The 21,083-nt window shown below is 41.0% G+C and overlaps 2 protein-coding genes across 5 annotated transcripts in view; one reads left to right on the top strand and one right to left on the bottom strand.

Moving 5' to 3' along the window:
• CYFIP1 (cytoplasmic FMR1 interacting protein 1) overlaps positions 1 to 21,083 on the top strand; it is a 61,833-nt gene that overhangs the window by 33,515 nt on the left and 7,235 nt on the right. For all 4 annotated transcript variants that reach the window (XM_088668668.1, XM_035116313.3, XM_035116314.3 and 1 more), the window contains exons 21-25: positions 1,156 to 1,275; positions 1,960 to 2,159; positions 7,196 to 7,283; positions 14,173 to 14,316; positions 16,417 to 16,507. In XM_088668668.1, coding sequence (XP_088524794.1) covers positions 1,156 to 1,275; positions 1,960 to 2,159; positions 7,196 to 7,283; positions 14,173 to 14,316; positions 16,417 to 16,507 — 643 coding nt within the window. The remainder of the gene's footprint in view (positions 1 to 1,155; positions 1,276 to 1,959; positions 2,160 to 7,195; positions 7,284 to 14,172; positions 14,317 to 16,416; positions 16,508 to 21,083) is intronic.
• On the bottom strand, positions 8,232 to 9,844 carry FNDC9 (fibronectin type III domain containing 9). The gene has a single exon (XM_035116319.3). The coding sequence runs from the start codon at positions 9,842 to 9,844 to the stop codon at positions 9,176 to 9,178; it is 669 nt and encodes a 222-aa protein (XP_034972210.1). The 3' UTR covers positions 8,232 to 9,175.

Raw genomic sequence — 21,083 nt, 5'->3', positions numbered from 1 at the left:
TGCAATTAAAATATATGCTTGCAATTCAGGAGACTCCTTGGATGGAAGATCGAGCAGGATCCTACTGTAGGTTGTCAGATGTTTCTGACTCCCTGTGTAATGATAGCAACGAATAACAAAAAGCTTTCGTGCTTCCACCCAAATAGGCTGCTGAAATGCAGAGAGCTTGAAGGGAGAGGAATCGGGATTGAATTTGGATGTGGAAGGACTTTAAGCCGAGTTCTGGTACTGGAAACCAGTTCCTAGACCAGGCATCCCCAAACTTGGCCCTCCAGATGTTTTGGGACTACAATTCCCATCATCCCTGACCACTGGTCCTGTTAGCTAGGGATGATGGGAGTTGTAATCCCAAACCATCTGGAGGGCCGAGTTTGGGGATGCCTGTCCTAGACTGAGCATGCCCTTTGAGGCACCTTAATTCTAAATAATTGCTCCCACTAAATCAGGAAGGGGGAACTTTGACCCCCCGATGTTACTGAACTGTAATGCCCAACATCCCTGGCCATTCCTGATAGGGCTGATGAAACAACATCTTGAGAGCCGAAGGTCCCCCACCCTTGCCGTAAATGAATGCTTAAGAGTATTGCTGTCCCACTGAGCCACTGTGTTGCACCAGTGTCCAGTTGTTGGACTGGTTGGGTTTTGTTCTAGACCCTTCAAGCCTGTAGTCTACCCATCTTCTGATTTATACTACTCAGGACCAGAATACATAGCCTCTGCTCATGCAACCCATCTACCTTTTTGCACTACAGAATTTAGTCTCCGTAAGATAGCAGTTGTGAAAGTCCTGCTTTCTACCTCTATACATGTATGTAACAGTGCTGAGCAACAAGGAACCCTAAAAGGCGAGAGCTGGTAGTCAGTAGGCAGAACATTATGCAGAGAAACTAGGTTTCTGTGCAGTTTGATTTGCTAAGTATTCATAATTTGCTTATTAATTTACTGTAATGTATAGAGCGATCCTAATTCTGCCTTAGCTGAGTCACCGCTGCAGTCAAAGATGATCAGGGCAGGATGGATTTTTCTTTCTTTTAACAGTGATGTAAACAAGATTGTATCCTATATAGGATTGCACTCTCTGTATAGATTTGGGAAACGTGTGTGTGTGTGTACATATTAATTTGATACAACAATTTGGAATTTCTTTTGCTTCAGCTTCTTGGTCGGTCAATAGATCTGAACCGCCTGATCACTCAGCGAATTTCAGCAGCCATGTACAAATCCATGGAACTAGCCATCGGTCGGTTTGAGAGTGAGGACTTGACCTCCATCGTTGTAAGTGTTGAGTCACATGAGTGCTGCTCAGATTCATGTGAGGTCAGGAATTGGCTGAAGTTTCCAAGTTCAGCAATGTGTCTTAAGCCAATGCTTTCCTAATATTGTACCAGGTTAATGAGGGGAAGGGGGGGAACACTTTCTAACATGGCACATCTCTCCCACACACACACACCTGCCAAATGTTACCTTGGTCCTTGACTGCTCAGATGTACTTGGGATGAGAGGAGGTGAAACCCCTCCAATATTTGTGTGCCTGGTTTTATGGCACGGCTAATGGGAAGCAAAAGTTGAAGAGCTCTTAATGTCAGGAAGTGTAGTTTTTAATTCAAGAAGCTCCTCTTCCTTAAAGCTGTGTTAATAAAATATAGAAATTTCACCTGTGGGCATTAATTGGGTCTCCGCAGAGACACATAAACAAACCCTTCACATGCAAAACTAAAGTTGTCTGCTATTAGGAAGAGATTTTAAATACAAAAGAATGGTAACTCCTCTGTGGATTTTATTCTGTCTTTAAAAAGCATATAATACTTGAACGTTGGTTTATAATCATGTTCGGATTATTGTGGTCGCATTATTAAAGCTTCTGTTTTGTTGTAGACTTTAGCAAGGTTTTCAATGCGCCCTTCCCTCCCTCTCACTGTCTCTTTCCTTCCTCCTCTATTTATTTTTGCTTCTTCTCAGGAATTGGATGGACTGGTTGAAATAAACAAGTTGACACACAAGCTTCTGAGCAGATACATGACTCTAGACAGTTTTGATGCCATGTTTAGAGAAGCCAACCATAATGTATCTGCTCCATATGGAAGAATCACCCTTCACGTCTTTTGGGAGCTCAATTACGATTTTCTTCCAAATTACTGCTACAATGGGTCCACTAACAGGTTAGTGTGACATATTGTAGTGTGTGTGTGTGTGTGTGTGTTCGTGTTCGTGTGTGTGTTCAATTGCATTTAGTTTCACTGACTGATACTGACAATATTTGGAATCCACCTTGGTTTGCCAAATAGCTACATCTACATCTTAGCAGTTGTTTGTTAAGAGCAAAAATTAATTTTACTCTGAATACATTGGGATTAAAATAATACTAATGTGCATTTTTAAACAAAGAACAATAAATCTAGCCTAGGGTCCTGCATGTTCAGGGACTTCTATTTGTCTTCTGTGAGAAAGTTTATGCTAAGCATGCACAATCGCTTCCTTTTCAAAGAAGAAAATTAACTCCCTGCAGCTGCAGTGCTCAGTGTGCAAAGAGGAACTGTTGGCTTGTGGCCTAAATATTTAAGAATATATAATAAATTTTGAACAGTTTAGTTGCCTCCTCCAGCTTCTTTTCATCCAGCAAACGTCGGATGATTTTACATGTTGTCCCCCCACATGCGTTATTACATATACACTGGTAGTTTTTTAAAAATTGTTCTCGTGTACATTTAGTGGAACGTCATCCTCTAGTGTAGCCTACAGTTTTATATGATGAAACTGTTATGCATGAAGAGGAAGCTTGAATGAACAAAGACTTGGTTGGAGGTTATTTAAGCAGAACAGACTATGTAAAAGAAATAGGCCCTGAGTCGCGTTTTCTATGCCTACTTAAAACTCACCTGCTCACCCAGCTGTTTCCTCGCTATTAACTTGCTTATAATCAATATATATTTTTCTGGGGGTACTCCAGGGTACACAGCATTGGCATCTTCCCCTACCCCCCAAATGTTAAAAATGTGGCACTTACTGTAACAACTTCATGGTGCGGACTGGCACCTCCCCACCAAAAAAAGAACACCTGCATAGATGTCCCCTGCCAACCCTGTCTCAAAGGAAGTCCTCCTTAGCCACACACAGCCTTGTTCTGTGTGATCGAAGCAGGAACAACCTACATTGGCATGCTAGGGGTGGGACACCTGGATGACTTGCAGGGAGGTGTACCATACCACAGTGTAGGACCAGAACGAAGAGTGTTTGGCATGCTGTGTATGTAGGTGCTAGTGACACTTATGTAAAGCCAATCTTGGGATCTGTGTGTTTATGTGCACACTGGGTCTTATGTTTACTGAGCAAAAGTGCCTTCTTAATTGGGTGGGGGAAATTAGTCACTGCCTGAACACAGCAGCTGAACACAGTTCTTAGGCTTACCACATTCTGATTGTTGTGCCCTGGAGGTCTTTTGGGAAGAAAATGACTTCAAGTCTTTCATAAATATCAGATAGATCTAAATAGCTACTAGCGGCTGCTACCACAAGAGGTACAGTATAGGACGTGGGTGGCCATTGAGCCTCTTGGGCTTGCCATTCGGAAGGTCGGCAGTTCGAATCCCTGCGACGGAGTGAGCTCCTGTTGCTCTGCCCCAGCGACGGAGTGAGCTCCTGTTGCTCTGCCCCAGCTCTGCCCCTGCCAACCTAGCAGTTCAAAAGCACACCAGTGCAAGTAGATAAATAGGTACCGCTGTGGTGGGAAGGTAAACGGCGTTTCCACGCTCCGTCATGGTGTTCCATTGCGCCAGAAGTGGTTTAGTCATGCTGGCCACATGACCCGGAAAGCTGTCTGTGGACAAACACCGGCTCCCTTGGCCTGAAAGCAAGATGAGCACTGTACTCCATAGTTGCCTTTGACTGGACCTAACCATCCAGGGGTCCTATAACTTTTCCCTTCAGTAAAGATACCTTACAGATGCTCAATAGCAGTAGTCTTTTCAGACCTGGAACCTCCTTTTAGTCTAAGCATGTTTTTCTTATTCTCCCGCTGCTCCCCAATTTATTTGTATGGCAAATAAATTTGTATGGTAAATACTGTAAATGTTTTTATTTGTACAAACCCTTTATAGCAGTTCTCAGGCTTCTACTTGTGCAACCTCTTGAAACAAACCTTTGCACTAGTGGAATATTGCACTAGTGGGTTTACCTTCACTTGTCTTAGCAACCCTCCGGGATGAGGTACCATTTCTGTCACACATTGGACACTGCCTTCATTTGCACCTTATCATTCCTAAGGAAAATTGGTTGTTCTATCATATTAAAAAAGTTATTCTCTCCACACACAATATATATATATATTTGGCATTCAGCCGCTACCTCACTGGGAATTCTTAATTCTGTGTAGTACTACTTGATGCTAGAGAACTCAAGTTAGCAGGATAATCAGTTAGATATATAACAATAGGCAGGTTATACACAATCTCTATATTTATGGCCTTAGCTGCTGCATTAGCTAGAATACATTTAATCGTTTGCTACAAACATATTTTATTGAGCCAATTGTTTGTTTTCGCGTAAAAAAACAACAGCTGCAAACTACACCCATTTTGTTCTGTGAATTTTATATTGCTTTTAAATTGTTAACAGGTTTTTCTGCATTTGCAAAAAAGCTTTTTATGACTAGAGTCAAGGATTGAGGTCATTCCTGAAAAAGCATTACGTTAAAACTGCACTTTAAGCTGCACTAACTGTTTAATGGTTTGCTTTTGATAATGAAGTGAGATTAAATAGTTGGGTGGTGTGGTAGTAAAGCAAGCGGACATTTACTAATTGCATCTATTTGTATTTGGTCTTCTATGCATCTATAAGACCAAATGTGAAGGGTGTCGATTTGGGAACATTAGCAAGGAAAAAAGGAAGAGAGGCATTGGAATCAACAGCAAATGTCCGTGGTGCTCCTTATAGGATGTGCACAATGGCCAGGGCTTTACCTGAAAGTAAGCCCCACTGAATACAGTGGGACTTCAGGTAAACATGCCTACAGTTACTCTGTAAGAGTGTGAGTTTTAAGTGGCTTTAAGCAAGCTACTGTTCCTAAGTCACAGCCCCTAGGCTGAGGTGCTATATAAATAGGTAGCTGCATAATAAGCAAGTTATGTTTCTGCTTCCTCTTGGATATGTTTATTATAAGATTTGCATTTTCTTCATAGAGGAAATAGGGGAGGGGGGAGTACCTGCTGTACTCGGGTCCTGTTTGTGGGCTTCACCCAGGCAACTTTGGCCATTGTGAAAACACTATACAGCGGTACCTCGCTAGACGAATGCCTCACAAGACGAATGCGTTTTGCGATTTCAATGGAGACTCACAAGACGAAGTTTCCTATGGCGCGCGTTGCAAGACGAATTTTTTTCATCCCATAGGGTGCCTCGCAAGACGAATTTTTTTAAAATTCATCTTGCGAGGCACCCTATGGGAAACCGCACTTCAATGCGTTCCTATGGGAACCGCTTCACAAAATGAATTTTTCGCTATACGAAGCGACTCACGGGACGAATTAAATTCGTCTTGCGAGGCACCACTGTTTTTGACTAGATGAGCCTCTGGCCTCATCCTTGCAGACTTTTCTATTGTTCTTAGGATATCAAGAAGTAATACTTGATATCTTATGATATCAAGAAGGAGCACTTTAGAGCTCCTTACTCATAATGTGATGGCAATCTATACAAAAACAAGCCTGTAAGGTAGGCCAGTATTACTTTCCAGGGATACTAGCCTACTTCTGTTTGATTCTTTTACTGTTCTGATACATCAGTGTTTGGAGTAATAGTTTGCACACTGCGTTCTTGTACCACCTTGTCCAGCTAATGCAGATTAGAAATATTATTGTCAGTGCTTTGTACCACCTGTCGCTAACATTCAGTAAAGATTTCGTAGTTGTATTCAGCTTTATTTAGGTGGTGCCTCTTTTGTCTGAAACGCATGCTTGGAATTGTACTACCCGAAAGGGAAATGAAAACTCTTTAAAAACCTGGGTGGTGCTTTTGTCAATTGCTCCCACCCTCCCTGCAAAAAGCATTGGTAACATTTTGATTTGTGTAATCTACTTTACGTCGACTGCTTAGTGCTCTGCTGATGAAAATGAGTAAATTGCTAGGAAAGTCATCATCCAGAGATTAAAAAGTGGCATGACCTGATTATATCGATGCATGCCAAAAAAAACCCCCTTACAATTTAGCAACATAGCGTAGCAAAGTAGATTTTGGTGAAATAATTTTATCGGAAAAGCTAGAAGGGGAATACATCATACTGAAGGCTAATCTGCATTATTAATTTGGGTATTTTAACTCTGTAGCGTTTCTCTCTTAGCTGTTTGAACATGTGAGAGAAATTGTAAAAGTTAGCTAAAGTTAAAACAGGGAATGTTGGTGGGTTGAAGCCAGAGTGTGTTCTGAAAGTAGCATTCAGGAGCTATCTACATTACTGAAGATATCTGTAACAGATCCTTGCCAATGGCTAGTACAATAAAGTTATTTGGATTGGACAAGATGCCAGGAAAAGAAAAAGAGTGCAAGAAGACTGTAGAAAAATCTAACACCGCTTCTGTTTTGTGCAGGCCATTCAATCACAGTGTGTTATTGATCAGTATATTAATGAGTATTCATTGTAAGAGGCTTTTAAGGGTTGCATCTAATGGTGTACTCGTCTGATAGTAAGCTTGCCATCAATGGGAGGGAAGCAATTGTTGGTAATTCCTGCTCTTCCTTTACCTCCCCCTTTGCTGGTAAATCTCCCCCATTTTGTTGACAGAAACCTTACTGATTAGATATAAATGTGTGTATCACTTACGCAAGAGACAATAGTGCATCAATACATAGTGAAACATAAACCAAACAGTAGTTTGTATGGGATCATAGCATCATGTCAATAACGGCAATCCAAGTGATACTCTCTTCTGGGAGGAATCCAAAGCATGAACAAATAATGGACTTTTAGTTAGCATGGAAAGATCCAATCCCTCATCCCCACCCCCGTTTAATGTAATCGAATCTTCTGTTCTGGAGTTCTCATATTATCTACTGTGTATATAAATCCTGTGATGCATGAGAAAAGATTTCCCCATCATATCCCTCAGAATTTCAGCTCCACTTTAGAAATAAGGTGGCTGTTTTTGTTTTTTCCAAATGTGGTGTAGAAATGTAAACTGTTGTGTTATCTTGTTTGATTTATATAGGTTTGTTCGAACAGTACTACCATTTTCCCAGGAATTCCAGAGAGATAAGCAGCCTAATGCACAGCCACAATATCTACATGGATCAAAGGTTAGTATTTTTCCATACTTGTTATTTTCTGTGGTGGATGTTGGAAAACTACACCCCACAGCTTATGAGCTATTGATACTTGCACCGTGTTTCTTTATTATCTTCTATCTTAAGTATATTTGCACTGTATAAATCATATGATATAATTATTTGTTTGATTCTGAGAGATACACTAGGTAAAAGTGAGGATTAATGTACCCAAGGTACTGGTCCATTTCAGACACAAACAATATAGGATTTTGGCTTTTGTGTTTTGCCCCTCTCCCTTGCGTCTTCTGATTACCTTTGTTTTTTTCCTGGTTTGAACAAACTATAGTTTTCTGTGGCATCAGAATAATACTGTAGAGCAAACCATTTATTGCATCCAAAGCAGAACTAGAAATTGTGGTTGTGATTTGAAGTTTCATGGCAAATAGTAGCTCATGAGACACCTGAAAGACCTAATGCAGACTTACTCTATGTTAGAACCCAAAAACAATGATTTTCCATTCCCATTTTACTTAAAGCACTATGTGTGAAATATAAGTAATCACAAATGACTGGGAAAAAATGGTATTCAGTATCACTGAACATTAAAAGAGCAGTGGCATCCTTCATAAATGGCTAACGCAACATCTTTAATTTTACAGGGAGGAATCAAACCTTTGAATATTAACCAATGAAAATAAACTCTTATTAAGTGTTAGGTAAATTGAGTAGTCTTCTAAGAAAGACTCATTCGGTATTTATTTGGCAAACGTCTACCTTGTGTGGCACCTGAGGTTTTTAAAATTTGTCTAAGTTGTACAGCCTGTTAGATAATCCACATGCCAGTCTCCTTTATGGTATTAAAAACTGGAATATGTCACAGATTATTTACACATTTCTGTGTAAACTAAAACCAAAATATTTCCATGTTGTGAGGCTTAGGTTAGTACATTAGCAAAGCAGAAGAGACAGCTAGATAGTTAAATGTTAAGAGAAGCATTTATAAAGTACTACAGTGATCAATGAAACATCTGTACACTTTTCTTTATAGTTGCACAAAGGCATGTTAGCTTGGACCATTGATACATAATACATTCCAAATGTAACATCACAAGTATAACTGGTATATGACAGTAACTTTCAAAAATGGTACCACTCCTAGCAAAAGCAGGGATGGAGAACCTCTGGCCCTCCAGTTGTTCTTTGAACATCCTTGATCACTGGCCATGCTTGCTGGGACTCATAGGAGACAGAGCCCAACAGCATCCAGGTTCCCCATCTCTGAGCTAAGGTGTTAAGTAAGAGGAAGAAACTGCAATAAAAGACTTCAGGGTAGAATTCAGGGACTATCTGAAAGCAGGATAATCTCTTGACACACTCACCACTAAGATCCCATTGCCTTTTTTATCAATTGTTTACACAATAGTTGGAGATGATTGAACTGTTATAACCTATGTGGATACCATTTTATAGCTGTTCCAATTGACACAAGTTGGCTAAGACACACAAAACAAATTCTACGCTCATAGGGGAGTTTTGGAGTCAAATGTCATGGCAAACAACAAACCCCATTTGAAATTAGGGAGGGTTTCTACAGTTCAAAGAAATAAATGACAAAACATTGAGTACTTTTGTGGCATGCCTGAAGTAGCTCCTTGAATCCCAGCTGTTGATTTGTTGTTTCCTGTCCCTTGCCATGCTTTCCTAGAAAAATCAAGGAGGCTATTATATCTCTCTCCCCCCCCCCCATGTGTGGTTTTCTCTGTAAAGAAATAATGATGAGATGATTTAGCTTTGTATGCTGCAGGAGATTGTGATTTAGGGGTGTGATTGTGTTCAACAGGGCTTTCAAGGAACAATCTTCAAGTAGGTTTAAACATACGTATTGTTACACACAGCAAAACACTTGTCCCACTTAAGGATATCTAATTTATGGCAGATTGACGCACAGACATAGGCACAAAATCCTGACTTTTGGAGCTCAGCATGGTGGGCTTCTCAGATGTTGATGGATTTGTAATTATGGTGGCTAGTTGGACACCATCTGTATTTCTAATTTCAACTTGTGGGGTGTGCTGGGTCTGCTTGTTGAATTCCTCTGAACCACATGATTCATTTTTTGCCCATGCCTCTCCCTTATCTTCTGGTGCGATGTTTTGTCTGTCTGAACTCTCTCTTCTTCTGCGGCACCATAGACGCAAGCAACCATAGACAAGGATGCCAACAATGATGAGAAGCAAGACCGTGCTGGTTAGCCATATACCCACGGCCAGGTCTTTCTTTTTGTTGCTTGTGGATGCCGGGTCTTGTTCAGGGGTGTTAAAAATTCTGCACTGGTCACTGGATGGGTTTGCCGACTGGCACGTTACACACAGAATATAAGTTGTTAATGGGATCAGATTCTCAATGACAAACGAAGAACGGCTGGCTGGCACTCTCTCCTCTTTCTGAAAATATTTCCTGGTGTATCCTGACAGCATTTTGTCCCAGTTTGGATTGTACATGATGCTGTAAAAGCTGTCAGCGCAGGTCGCCATTTTGGGCCAGATTACTAGGGCTGTGCTTCCTGTTACGTTTTGTACTGTTATCCCCATTGTGATACCGTCTTCTCAATATTTCACTTCCGCAAACAGTGATAATCCTTAAGATTCAGGAGACCAAAAAGTTTCAATAAGCAGAGTTGAGAAGAAAATGAGAACTGCAGTTCTGGAATTTAAGGGTGGGTTGGGGAATAATTATTTGAAAACATTACTTGTATTTCTGAAAGCATTTTCATACAGCAAGCTGAAGCTAATTTAATTTATAATAAAATGAAGTCAAATGAGACAAGCATGTGTCACTCAGGCATTTACTTACTACAGCACTCTTCCTTTCAAAAGCAAAACAGAAGCTCAGAGTGGCTTACATGAGGCTCCCAGTGGCCTTCCATCCATGCACCAGTCAAGATTTTTTTTTTTAATTAAGCTACAGGACTGGATAAAACCAGGTTTTTTAGATTCTTGCTTCAAATCCCTCAATGCTGTTGGAGTCATAAGACATAATTTGAAGTGCATTTCCTATTTAGTTGGAAATAAAGTTTCTTAAGTGGAATTATTTCAAAGTCATGGAATCTTAAGTACCTTTATTTTAATGATGTTTCATTGGGTATCTAACCAAATTAGCCCTTGTTGTGCTTCATTTTCCATTCTTGTCCCTTGCGCTTCCAAGCCAAGGCAGTGAAAAACCTATGAAGCTTTTGATTGATACAAAATACCATCGAATCCAAATTTGTCAGTGAACAGATCTCGTGTTCAAAGACAATAGCTTGCTGTCCCACATTACTTACGGCTTTGACCTCTTTATTAGTTACCCTCTGTATAAGGTGATAATGTAGAATTTGCTAAAACACCACTGTGCCATTCACACACCCTTTAAAGTTGCTATAACCATTCCAGTTTGGTTTGAAAGATGTGAATTGCACTTCAGATAAAAAGGATTTAGCTTTCAGAGAAAGGGCTAAGCTTCGTTTAGCATCCAGAATTTGCTATAGTTGTAAGAACAAACAGTAACTTATTGCAGGTGGCTTACACTGCCTTTTTCCCTGCACACTTTTCTCCAGCTATGCCTATTGCCCATGCATGTGAAAGTATTGTGCAACTTGATTCTGTATTAAAGCATTGCATATTAGTCATCTTTTAAGTAAATGTGGCAAGGTATTGTTCATGACTAATAATATTCAAGTAATAACTCAAGTAGTTCATGCAGAATTACTCATAGTCACAGAAAGGAATTGGTTTTGCATCAACATACTGAATTATACTTTTAGGCTAATACATGGGTTCTCTCTCCCCCGCCCCTTGAAATTAGTTGAAAATATTATTGCCTATAGTTGACATTTAAGACAATCATTTGGGACCTGTTTTTCTTTCCAGGTTGTGTATAAAATTGCTGCATAAAAGACCTCACCAATAAGTTTGGGATGCATCACTTCTTGCTCAATACTATTAAAGGATTAATACATTTGTCAACGTCGTAGAGTTAAGTGGGAAACGTACCTTATTTGGGTTCAGCACTAGACATAGCAAAATCAAATTTTAATTATATTAAAACACACACCCCTTTTAAAAAGAAAAACACCTAAGTCTCATGAGAACTGATTGCTCCAAAACACTCCTTCAGAGTTTGTAAGTTTTAGATTCTTAGGAGAAATATAATTGTGTTTTTGCTATGTTCCAAGCTGAGATAAACAAAAGTAGAACACCTTATTTTTTTAAAAAAAAGAATAAATATTTGATTTTCAATAAAGTAAAACCAAACCCTGAGAACTAGAAGCTCATTTTCTCATATTTTTATGAACTTAACAGTAATGGCAAACCTGCTGAGATGCACCACTGTATTGAACAGACACAAATTGTTATAGGAGAGGTGCCATCACGTGCCGAAATGATTTTGTATTTTATTATTTTTACCAGAGACAACATTATTTTAAAGCTGTAAATCTACATTTATTCTTCTATTTAATATTGCATGGTTGAGCTGTGCCTTTTAATAGGTTAGAGTTAAAGTGTGTAATTTGAGGCTTCTACCTCTTAATCTGTGTAGTCTTCAAATAAAACAGTCTCTCACTCCCTCTTTCTCATATTCATACACACACACACACACACACACACACACACACACACACACGTACAAACGTACGTACGTATTCTACACACAAACTCACTCCATCCCTCTTGCATATTCACATACATATAAGTTAAATCCTTTCTTTACTGAACTGCTGAGGGAGAGTGCCCTGTGTTATTTTATCCAGTTTTAAAAGTCCCTACTTACCATCAGTGTAAAAATCCCGAGGCTTTCATCAAATACTTGAGGGGAAGCATCAGCTGGGTTCTCAGTATCCTCCTTTGAGCAAATAGCTTTCTTCATGGTCCGTGGTTGCCAGTTTCCCCCTAGCAGGCTACATGGACTAAGTTCTCATTACGTGACACTTTGACAGGGATGCGAGCAATGAGACCTCCTTCGTCACCTTTCTGCCAACCTTCGTACGCAAGGGCATCCTGTCTTAAGTGTTCTGTTGCCTAGGTTTTCCGAGGAGAAAAGCAAGTCTTCCACTTTCTCTTGCTTTTGCTCCCTGTTAGAAATTGGGTGGCTGGAGTGCTCCAGTTAGGTGGTTCTTTTGTGTTGCCTGGGCTTGCGTTGCTGCTGATGCAAGTGAATGATGCTCTGTTCTTTGGTGACATCACTACTTAAACTCCTGGGCTTGGGGAGGAGGGGGTGAAGCTTTAGGAAGAGCATTTTGACTTGGTTACCTTGAAGCAGCTTCTGTCAGGTCGCTGCTATTAATTTGTCTTCTGTATCTCTAGATTATATGGGTTTCCCCCTTAAAAGCAGTTTCTCTCATGTTTGGCTAACATACACATCAACATTACGCATTAGATCTGTTACGTATGCATAGCATTTCTTGTATAACATAACATTTCTTGTATAAACGGTTTTAAATCTTTTTGTTTCATTTCTGAAATATTCAATGCTGACTGCTTGTTGGCAACATTTCTCTCTTTAGTAGATACAGTTGTCATGCCACTACTTCCTTCTAGAGCTTTTTTGTCGTACTATAGATCTTTTCGTGTGTGTGTGAGTTTTCTGTAATAATAATAATAATAAAAACACCAAACCACATATGCACATGTACAAACATATACAGTATGTAAAAGGGGCGAAATGGAATTTAATCCATGTAGCTATTTTTTCAGAATCATATTTGCAACTATTTGGAAGGAAAAAAATTCAAAGCCTTCAATGCACATATAAAAATAGGAATCTCATTTAAAAACCAGAGTTGCTGCATTTTTTTCCATCCTCCAACACCAAGGTTGGAAATGGGGAAAGAAGGGGGAGAAATTATGTTTTAGAGCCAACTGCGTATCCAAAATGTAATTAGAAGACCTAATCTTGTAATTAGATGTAGAAGCAATGTAGCCTTGTAAGATCCCTTCATAAACTATCTTTCTGTGTGCAGATATATACTGCAGCACTCGGGAATGTGCTATATTCCAGCAAGCATTCATTTGTAGCTTGATATTTCAATCAAATATTATCCGTCAACAGGATTTAATTTTACCCGGAATTCTTTTGTGCATAGATTTCGATAATCTACCATTCAGTAGCTGTTTTACACAGCACAGGGTTACAGGTGCACTTTTGGAGGATATAATAAATAAATAAAATTAAGCCTGGAACAGGTCATAACACTTTTCACTAAACTTTACTAAGATTTCCTTTAGCTACAGGTGTATTTTCTTCCAGATCATATTAGCAAATTTAAATTGTCTTAGGGTTGCTTAACTACTGCAGTTTGGTAATTTCAAAACAATGTGATATTTTTTTCCAGTTAACAAAGGGGAGGTCAGTGCAAGGTTTTGACTTTGAGTTTAAGAATATGTTCAAAAATTCTTCTGTCAGACTTCTGATTTTTTTATGTCAGTTAAATGCTTTAAAATAACTTCAGAATACAGTGGTACCTCTACTTACGAATTTAATGCGTTCCGAACACATATTCGTAAGTCGAAAAAAATTGTAATGCATAGGAATGCATAGGGAGAAAAAATTCGTAAGTCGAAGCAACCCTATCTAAAAATTCATAAGTAGAAAAAATCCTATCTAAACTGCATCCAAGATGGCGGACGGAGCTCCATTCGTAAGTAGAAACATTCGTAAGTAGAGTTACTCGTAAGTAGAGGTACCACTGTATTCTTTTTGTTTGTTTGTAAGAATTGTGTGTTACCTTTTTTATAGGTGAGAGTAGAATGAAAAGTTGATCTTTTTCTTCAGTTTTGAATGAAAATGCTTGATCAGAAAAATAATGTTTCCCATGGAAGGATCGCCTGACAGGGAGAAAGGTCTGCCAGCTACAACTGTGTGTGTTTTTCTTCCTCTTTAGGCTTTGAATCTGGCCTACTCCAGTATTTATAGCAATTACAGGAATTTTGTTGGCCCTCCCCACTTCAAAGTCATCTGCAGACTCCTGGGATACCAAGGCATTGCTGTGGTAATGGAAGAGTTACTGAAAGTCGTCAAGAGCCTGGTACATTGCCCCACATGCTGTTCTTCATTTCAGTATTGATTTTAAGGGAAGGGGAATTGTTTCTTCTTGTTCAGTTTACTGAGCTTCTAGCAAACATTTACCTGACTGGGTAAGCACAAGATAACCATACGTGCTTCTCAAGGTACAAAAGAGAATAGTTTGAGAACAGCAAATAACCGGGGTGGGGTGGGGGTGAAGAGACATGCCTGATGTGTCTGATACTTGGAAGCATCATCACACGTTTTAAAATTTAAATGAACCACGCGAGTGCCTTGCATGAAACAAATTCTTGTTTTTGACGAGAGAGAAAAAGAAATGGTGTGAGTGTGTGTGTGTGTGAGAGAGAGAGAGAGAAAGAGAGAGAGAGAATCTCTAGTACTTAAAATGATTAGGAAATGAACAGACATTAAAAAGCTTGCTATGTAAAACTCCTTGGCTTGCACAGTTCTGCCTACAAAGACAAAGTATTTTGAATCTGGCCCAGAGTTATCTTAAATTAGGCTTAAAATGCTGCATAAGGCGTGCATATTCATTCATACCCCCATGTGGCAGTTTGACTTACAAAAGAAAATCACATTCACCACCATTGGGACCTTTTTTCCCTATGCTTATGGGAGAGAGAGAGAAGGCATGGAGAAGCTTAAATGACTATATCTGGATAGGGGATGGTAGTGTAAGAATATTTGTGACTGGGATGTCCTTCCTTGCCCATTTCTGCCTTCCTTGAGGGAATGCAGACCAGCTTAAGAGAAGGTTCCTCAGCCCTCTCCTAAGTCTTGTGTTAGAGCCAGAAGATTTTCAGAACCTCTGTTTCTTTTATAATGAACACCTTTAGGTAGCCGTGCATAAGGGAAGTACAAATCAGCAAATTATAACCAGTGGCATTAAATTAAAAACGCCTCAGTTTGCACATCTCTCAGTTGCTGATTACTTCTCTCCCCCCCCCCACTGGTTAGAGCAACAGCTAGGAGATTTTTTCTCTCTCTCTCCTTTCAAGCCTTCGTGAACATTGTTCCCGACAGTTAATTATATAGTGGGCAAAATAGGACAAACCTATCCATTAGTACGTATCAGATTGACTTTAGTTACCTATTCTTCAGACCTGAAGGCAAAACAAGTGGTTGGCGTACTAGGAAGACCCTTCGCTGCAAAATTAAAGCTCTTGGGTATGAATCACATTTCATAAGCAGACAAGAGATAAAAAATTGGTCTCGGTGAAAGAACACCTGCACACCATTGTAGTGTTTGTCGAGAACAGCTCCAGGCTAATATAAAACTACTGGTTATTTCTGGGTTTTGCCTTTGCAGGGGAACATTGGGTCTGCTTATGCATGGGAGCTTCCCCACTCCTCCTCTCCCACTGCAGCCCCACGCACATAATCCATGATGCCTCTCCTGGTAGTGAGAGAGTAGACTTGGCGAAAGTTAGGGCGAGGCACTGTGCAAAAAGTAGCTTGAGCAAAGCTGCTTTTGCCTGTTTTGGGTTATTCTCCCCCCCCCACACACACACCATAAACAACACATTCGAGGTCTTTCCTGGTGATCCCCAAACCATAGGAGAGCCTCTTAATGGGCTTTTCAAACGGGGAACGTTTTTTGGCTCCTTAGGCCAGATTCTTGCCAGGATTCACTTTGTGGATCAAATTAAACTGTTGGGTGGGGTTACCTACCTTTCAGTCATATTATGCATTTATGATGTCACAGGATTGACAGGCGGACATTGCCACCCACCTTTCAAAATCCCTCGTACTGGTTTTCCAAGTGCTCAACAGCTAGGTGGTTGTCAGATGTTTGGGAACATGCTGTAGCTTCAAGGCCCTTCTGCTGCATACAAAGAACTTTAGGACAGCCTCCGCACTCCCCTTTGAGCCTTCTGTAAGCCCTTTACAAAAGCGCTCTTTGAAGGACCTGCCCCCTCCTTCTCCTTTAACTATTGGAGTGAACAGGCAGGCAGCAGGTGGTATGGGGCCGGGGGTGAGGCAGAGAGAAAAGGGGCTGCATTTACAATTTGGAGTAGTAATACACCAGCTCGTGTTTATTGTGTGTCCCAGCCTGACTTCTGTTTTTCTTCAGCAATACTAATCACCTGTGTTCTTGCAGCTCCAAGGCACTATTCTGCAATATGTGAAGACGTTAATGGAAGTGATGCCGAAAATCTGTAGGTTACCCAGACATGAGTATGGCTCCCCGGGTAAGTTACCTTTTAGATCATGTCATTCCAATGTTAAGTGCCAGTTTCGTTCCTTGGCTTTAAGTACTTTATTTAACAGTTTAGAGAGGCAAACAGTACTGAACAATTTCGTTCTCACATTGTTGTGCAGTGCGTTTCCATATTTTCTCAAAATACATTCTGTGGGTATGAGGGCAGAACCATCTCTGGGGTGGTGGCAAATAGGGGGCACCACCCTGGACCCCTCGCTTCGTGCCAGGGGTCACAGTCAATCCCCAGACCTCCCCATCTGCCATCAATCTGGCAATGCTTCCACCTCCTCCCTTCCTATAGCATGGAAGGAGGCGGAAGGAACTCACCGACAATGCTGCCTTTAAACATTAGAAAAATAAAAAGTGTAAGCCACAGGTAGGGGTGGGTGGGTTCACTGCTGCTAAAGTGCCAGCAAAACAATGGGCAGTATCCAACTAGACAGTTCTGCCAGAGCAAGGTTTTTGTTATTGTTGCTGTGCAGTAGAACCTTCCCACCCTCTATTCTCTTCCACTGCACAGCTAAAAGCCCTTGTGTCAGTGGAACTATTTAGTTGGATAACACCCAACGACAACATAAAGTAAGATACGGGGAGCAGGGCTCAGTGACACCACCTTTTCCAATGATAGCAGAGGCAGTGGAGAGATTAAGGCCATATCATGAGATTTGCTCCAGGCCCTCTACCCCCATAGGGGCAGGGTGCCCCATAACTTGACATTTACAGTGGTACCTTGGTTTAAGAACAGCTTAGTTTATGAACAACTTGGATTAAGAACGCTGCAAACCCGGAAGTAGGTGTTTTGGTTTGTGAACTTTGCCTTGGAATAAGAACATGTTTCGCTTCCTGTTGAGTGTGTTCCATTTGTAAATTGAGTCCCCCGCGGCTATGGGAAAACATGCCTTGGTTTAAGAATGCTTTGGTTTAAGAACATACTTCAGGAACGGATTAAGTTCATAAACCAAGGACACAGAGATCTCATCAATGCTACAATAAATGCGACACTTAAGGTAAAGGTAAAGGGACCCCTGACCATTAGGTCCAGTTGTGACTGACTCATCTCGCGGTGCTCATCTCGCTTTATTGGCCGAGGGAGCCGGTGTACAGCTTCCAGGTCATGTGGCCAGCATGACAAAGCTGCTTCTGGCAAACCAGAGCAGGCACGGAAACACTGTTTACCTTTCCGCTTGGAGTGGTACCTATTCTACTTGCAATTTGACGTGCTTTCGAACTGCTAGGTTGGCAGGAGCTGGGACCGAGCAACGGGAGCTCACCCCATCACAGGGATTCAAACCGCCGACCTTCTGATCAGCAAGCCTTAGGCTCTGTGGTTTAACCCACAGCGCCACCTGCATCCCACAATGCGACGCTTACAGGGAAATATTAGGCTCCTGATTTCCAACAAAGCCTTTCCCTGCTCACCCAGCAGTCCGTCTTTTGTGGCCTTCCTGCACTTTTATAACACTCTGGCTTTCTGCCGCAGCTGCCACTCCCATGTGCTCCCTGTATGCACTATTATTCTGGCCAACTCCACAAGCCCTACCTGTCCCCTTAGAGCAACGTTAAGCTCTCCCCTCCCTCACCCCCTTAACACAACCCTTGGCTCCCTTTGTATCTCCTCTGCCCCTTCTCCTCACCTGCCTAGTCCTCTCTCAGGTCTCTCCTTCACAGTCCACTACATACTTTGGGCTGGTTCCCACCCAAGGCTCCCAAGTGTGGAGAGCATCTGCAAACATTCTTGCTTATTTCTTGTCTTCTTGTGTGGACGTGGGAGACAAGGCATTGCAGATGCCGACAACATATTTGCTTGTCTTTGACTTCTGGAACATTGATGTGTTGTTCAAAGCTTGTTGTATTCAGCAGGTGTTTTAGCTCTTTAATACAAATGGCCCTGGTAAGGGCAGCTGCTCCTGGGATGCCACTTCAGAAGAATTATCACTGATGAGCCATTATTGTTCGACTGCAATTTTGAGATTTATTCTCTTCTCTGAGCCTAACCTCTGCAATTTCAGCAAGACTGAATCATTGCCCTTTGTTCCTGTCTTTGAGTATGTTTTCTCCTCTTCCCTCTTACTTCCTAGCTCCCCGTATTACTGAGCCTTATTAGAGCTCCATTTGACTTGGATTTAACTTCTTATTAGGTGCTTGACTCCTGTTAGCAAGACTGAACATAAGTCAAAGAGGTTCTGAGTTGTTGAACCCTGTGGTTCTCCTTTCGAGCTGATTTACCGCCTCATTAGCCATTGTTAAAAAGTGTGAGAGGTTCACTGGTCGGCTACCTTAAAATTAGGCAATGGAATTTTTATACAAACGTCACACTTGTTTTAGTAAGTATTATGGAGAGTCAATTAAATAGAAATCAAACTCTGTACTCCTATCCCACACTCAGCAGAAAGAATATTTGATTGCCATAATCATTAATCTCGTACCTACGGGACCGCCTCTCCTGGTATGCCCCGCGGAGGACCTTAAGGTCCACAAATAATAATATTCTGGAGATCCCGAGTCATAAGATGGCTAGATTGGCCTCTACTAGAGCCAGGGCCTTTTCAGTACTGGCCCCAACCTGGTGGAACGCTCTTTCCCAGGAGACCAGGGCCCTGCGGGATTTGTCATCTTTCCGCAGGGCCTGCAAGACAGAGCTGTTCCGCCTGGCCTTTGGGTTAGACTCAGCCTGACCCCTGTGTTTTTCTCCCTCATGGCTTGGATTTATGGCCTACTTGAAATGAGGCTGCACTTTAAATTTTAATACTGTATTTTAATCTGTATTTTAATTAATTGTTTTTATGTTTTATTGTGGTTCTGTTGGTGTCAGCCGCCCTGAGCCCGGTTTTTGACTGGGGAGGGCGGGGTATAAATAAAAATGTATTATTATTATTATTATTACTGAGAGATGGTATTCCAGATTGTATCCAAACTGTATCTGCTTAAATAAACTCTGGCCTTCTTTATATTACTGTATTGGCCTGAATATAAGCCTCACTTTTCCCCAAAAAGTTGTGGCTTAAATTCGCGACCTTACAAAAATTGGCTTTTATGATATCGCTGCTGAAACAGACATACGGTAAAACTGAATGGGTGTGAGTGCCTGCGGAATTTTAAGGGAGCTGCTTATATTTGAGTATGGTCTCCCCCCCCCCAATTTTTTTAAAGGTGCGGCTTATTTTGGGGTGCTGCTTATATTTGGGCCAATACGGTAACTCTCACCTAGCTTCACTTCGCCCTCTAGCAGAATCAGCAGGCATCAAATTACTAAAATGGTTTATTATTATTATTATTATTAGCCTTCTGGGTATCAAAATTGACTCCTTGTTATCATAGTTTTTTATCCAGCTGTCTCCTGTGATGTGTTTTCATACATACCCTAATTTTTCTAAGATGTTAATCCTCGGACAAAGATTAGCCAAACCCATCTACCTTTCAGCTCATGCATGCCTTGTAGTTCAAAGGAAGGTGAAAGTCACCAGCTAACCCACAACTGAAGCTTAAACCAACTTGAGGTCACGGTTTGGCAGATCATGAATGAGAAGCTATGAGAACCTTGAGATTGTGTGCTTTCTGCTACCTGTATGGGAAGGAGAAGTAGACGTTTCTGGTTTGAAGGATCATCTGAATACAATCTAAGTGTTGAGTACACACCCAATTTTTAGCCATCTCCAGTATCTTGGAGAATAGGCAGCTCCTAAACTCTCATATGGAAAAATAAATATATTTTGGGCATAATTCCTATTATAACTAATGCATGCTTACTGAGTGTACAGAGGGTTATCAAGATTATTCCCTAACTTTTGGATATTTTTTGTAAATATTGCACTAGCACATATATTTTAACACACTGATTATGTATGATCCTAAGCCCATGAAATTGGATGTAAAGATTGCACAAGCTTCAAAAATCACCAAAAAACCCCACTTCTTGTTGTTGTTTAGTCGTTTAGTCATGTCCGGCTCTTCGTGACCCCATGGACCAGAGCATGCCAGGCACTCCTGTCTTCCACTGCCTCCCGCAGTTTGGTCAAACTCATGTTAGTAGCTTCGAGAACACTGTCCAACCATCTCGTCCTCTGTCATCCCCTTCTCCTTGTGCCCTTAATCTTTCCCAACATCAGGGTCTTTTCCAGGGAGCCTTCTCTTCTCATGAGGTGGCCAAAGTATTGGAGCCTCAGCTTCAGGATCTGTCCTTCCAGTGAGCATTTACGTTAAAAACAAACAAAAACAAACCCCTAAAAGTAAAGGTATAAAATCTGCTTATTAGACATGATTTGTTTCCTTACCACAGAAGTTTGTACACGTGCTTATTTGCACACATCCTACATGTGTACAGTACAGAGCTTTTATGTGTCCTCTACCTTCAGAGCTCCTGTGTATGACCTACCCAATATTCCATAAGGATTGGGTGGCCTTTGTTGTTGAGTGAAGCCCCTTACAGCCTATAGCAGTGGTTCCAATTTAGCTAAGCACTGTGGAGCCCCCGTTTTTCAAAATGTCAATATCTCTTTGGTAGTTTTTGTCCTTTGAATGGTTCCACCATACCCACCAACATGTACTAGCACAAAACCAGGACATGC

The sequence above is a fragment of the Zootoca vivipara genome, chromosome 4, assembly GCF_965207765.1.
Source record: "Zootoca vivipara chromosome 4, rZooViv2.hap1.1, whole genome shotgun sequence".
NCBI lineage: Eukaryota > Metazoa > Chordata > Lepidosauria > Squamata > Lacertidae > Zootoca > Zootoca vivipara.
This window is presented reverse-complemented; position numbering and strand designations above follow the sequence as displayed.

Coding starts and splice junctions, on each gene's coding strand:
- FNDC9 (XM_035116319.3), bottom strand. CDS start 9,844: ATGGGGATAACAGTACAAAACGTAACAGGAAGCACAGCCCTAGTAATC.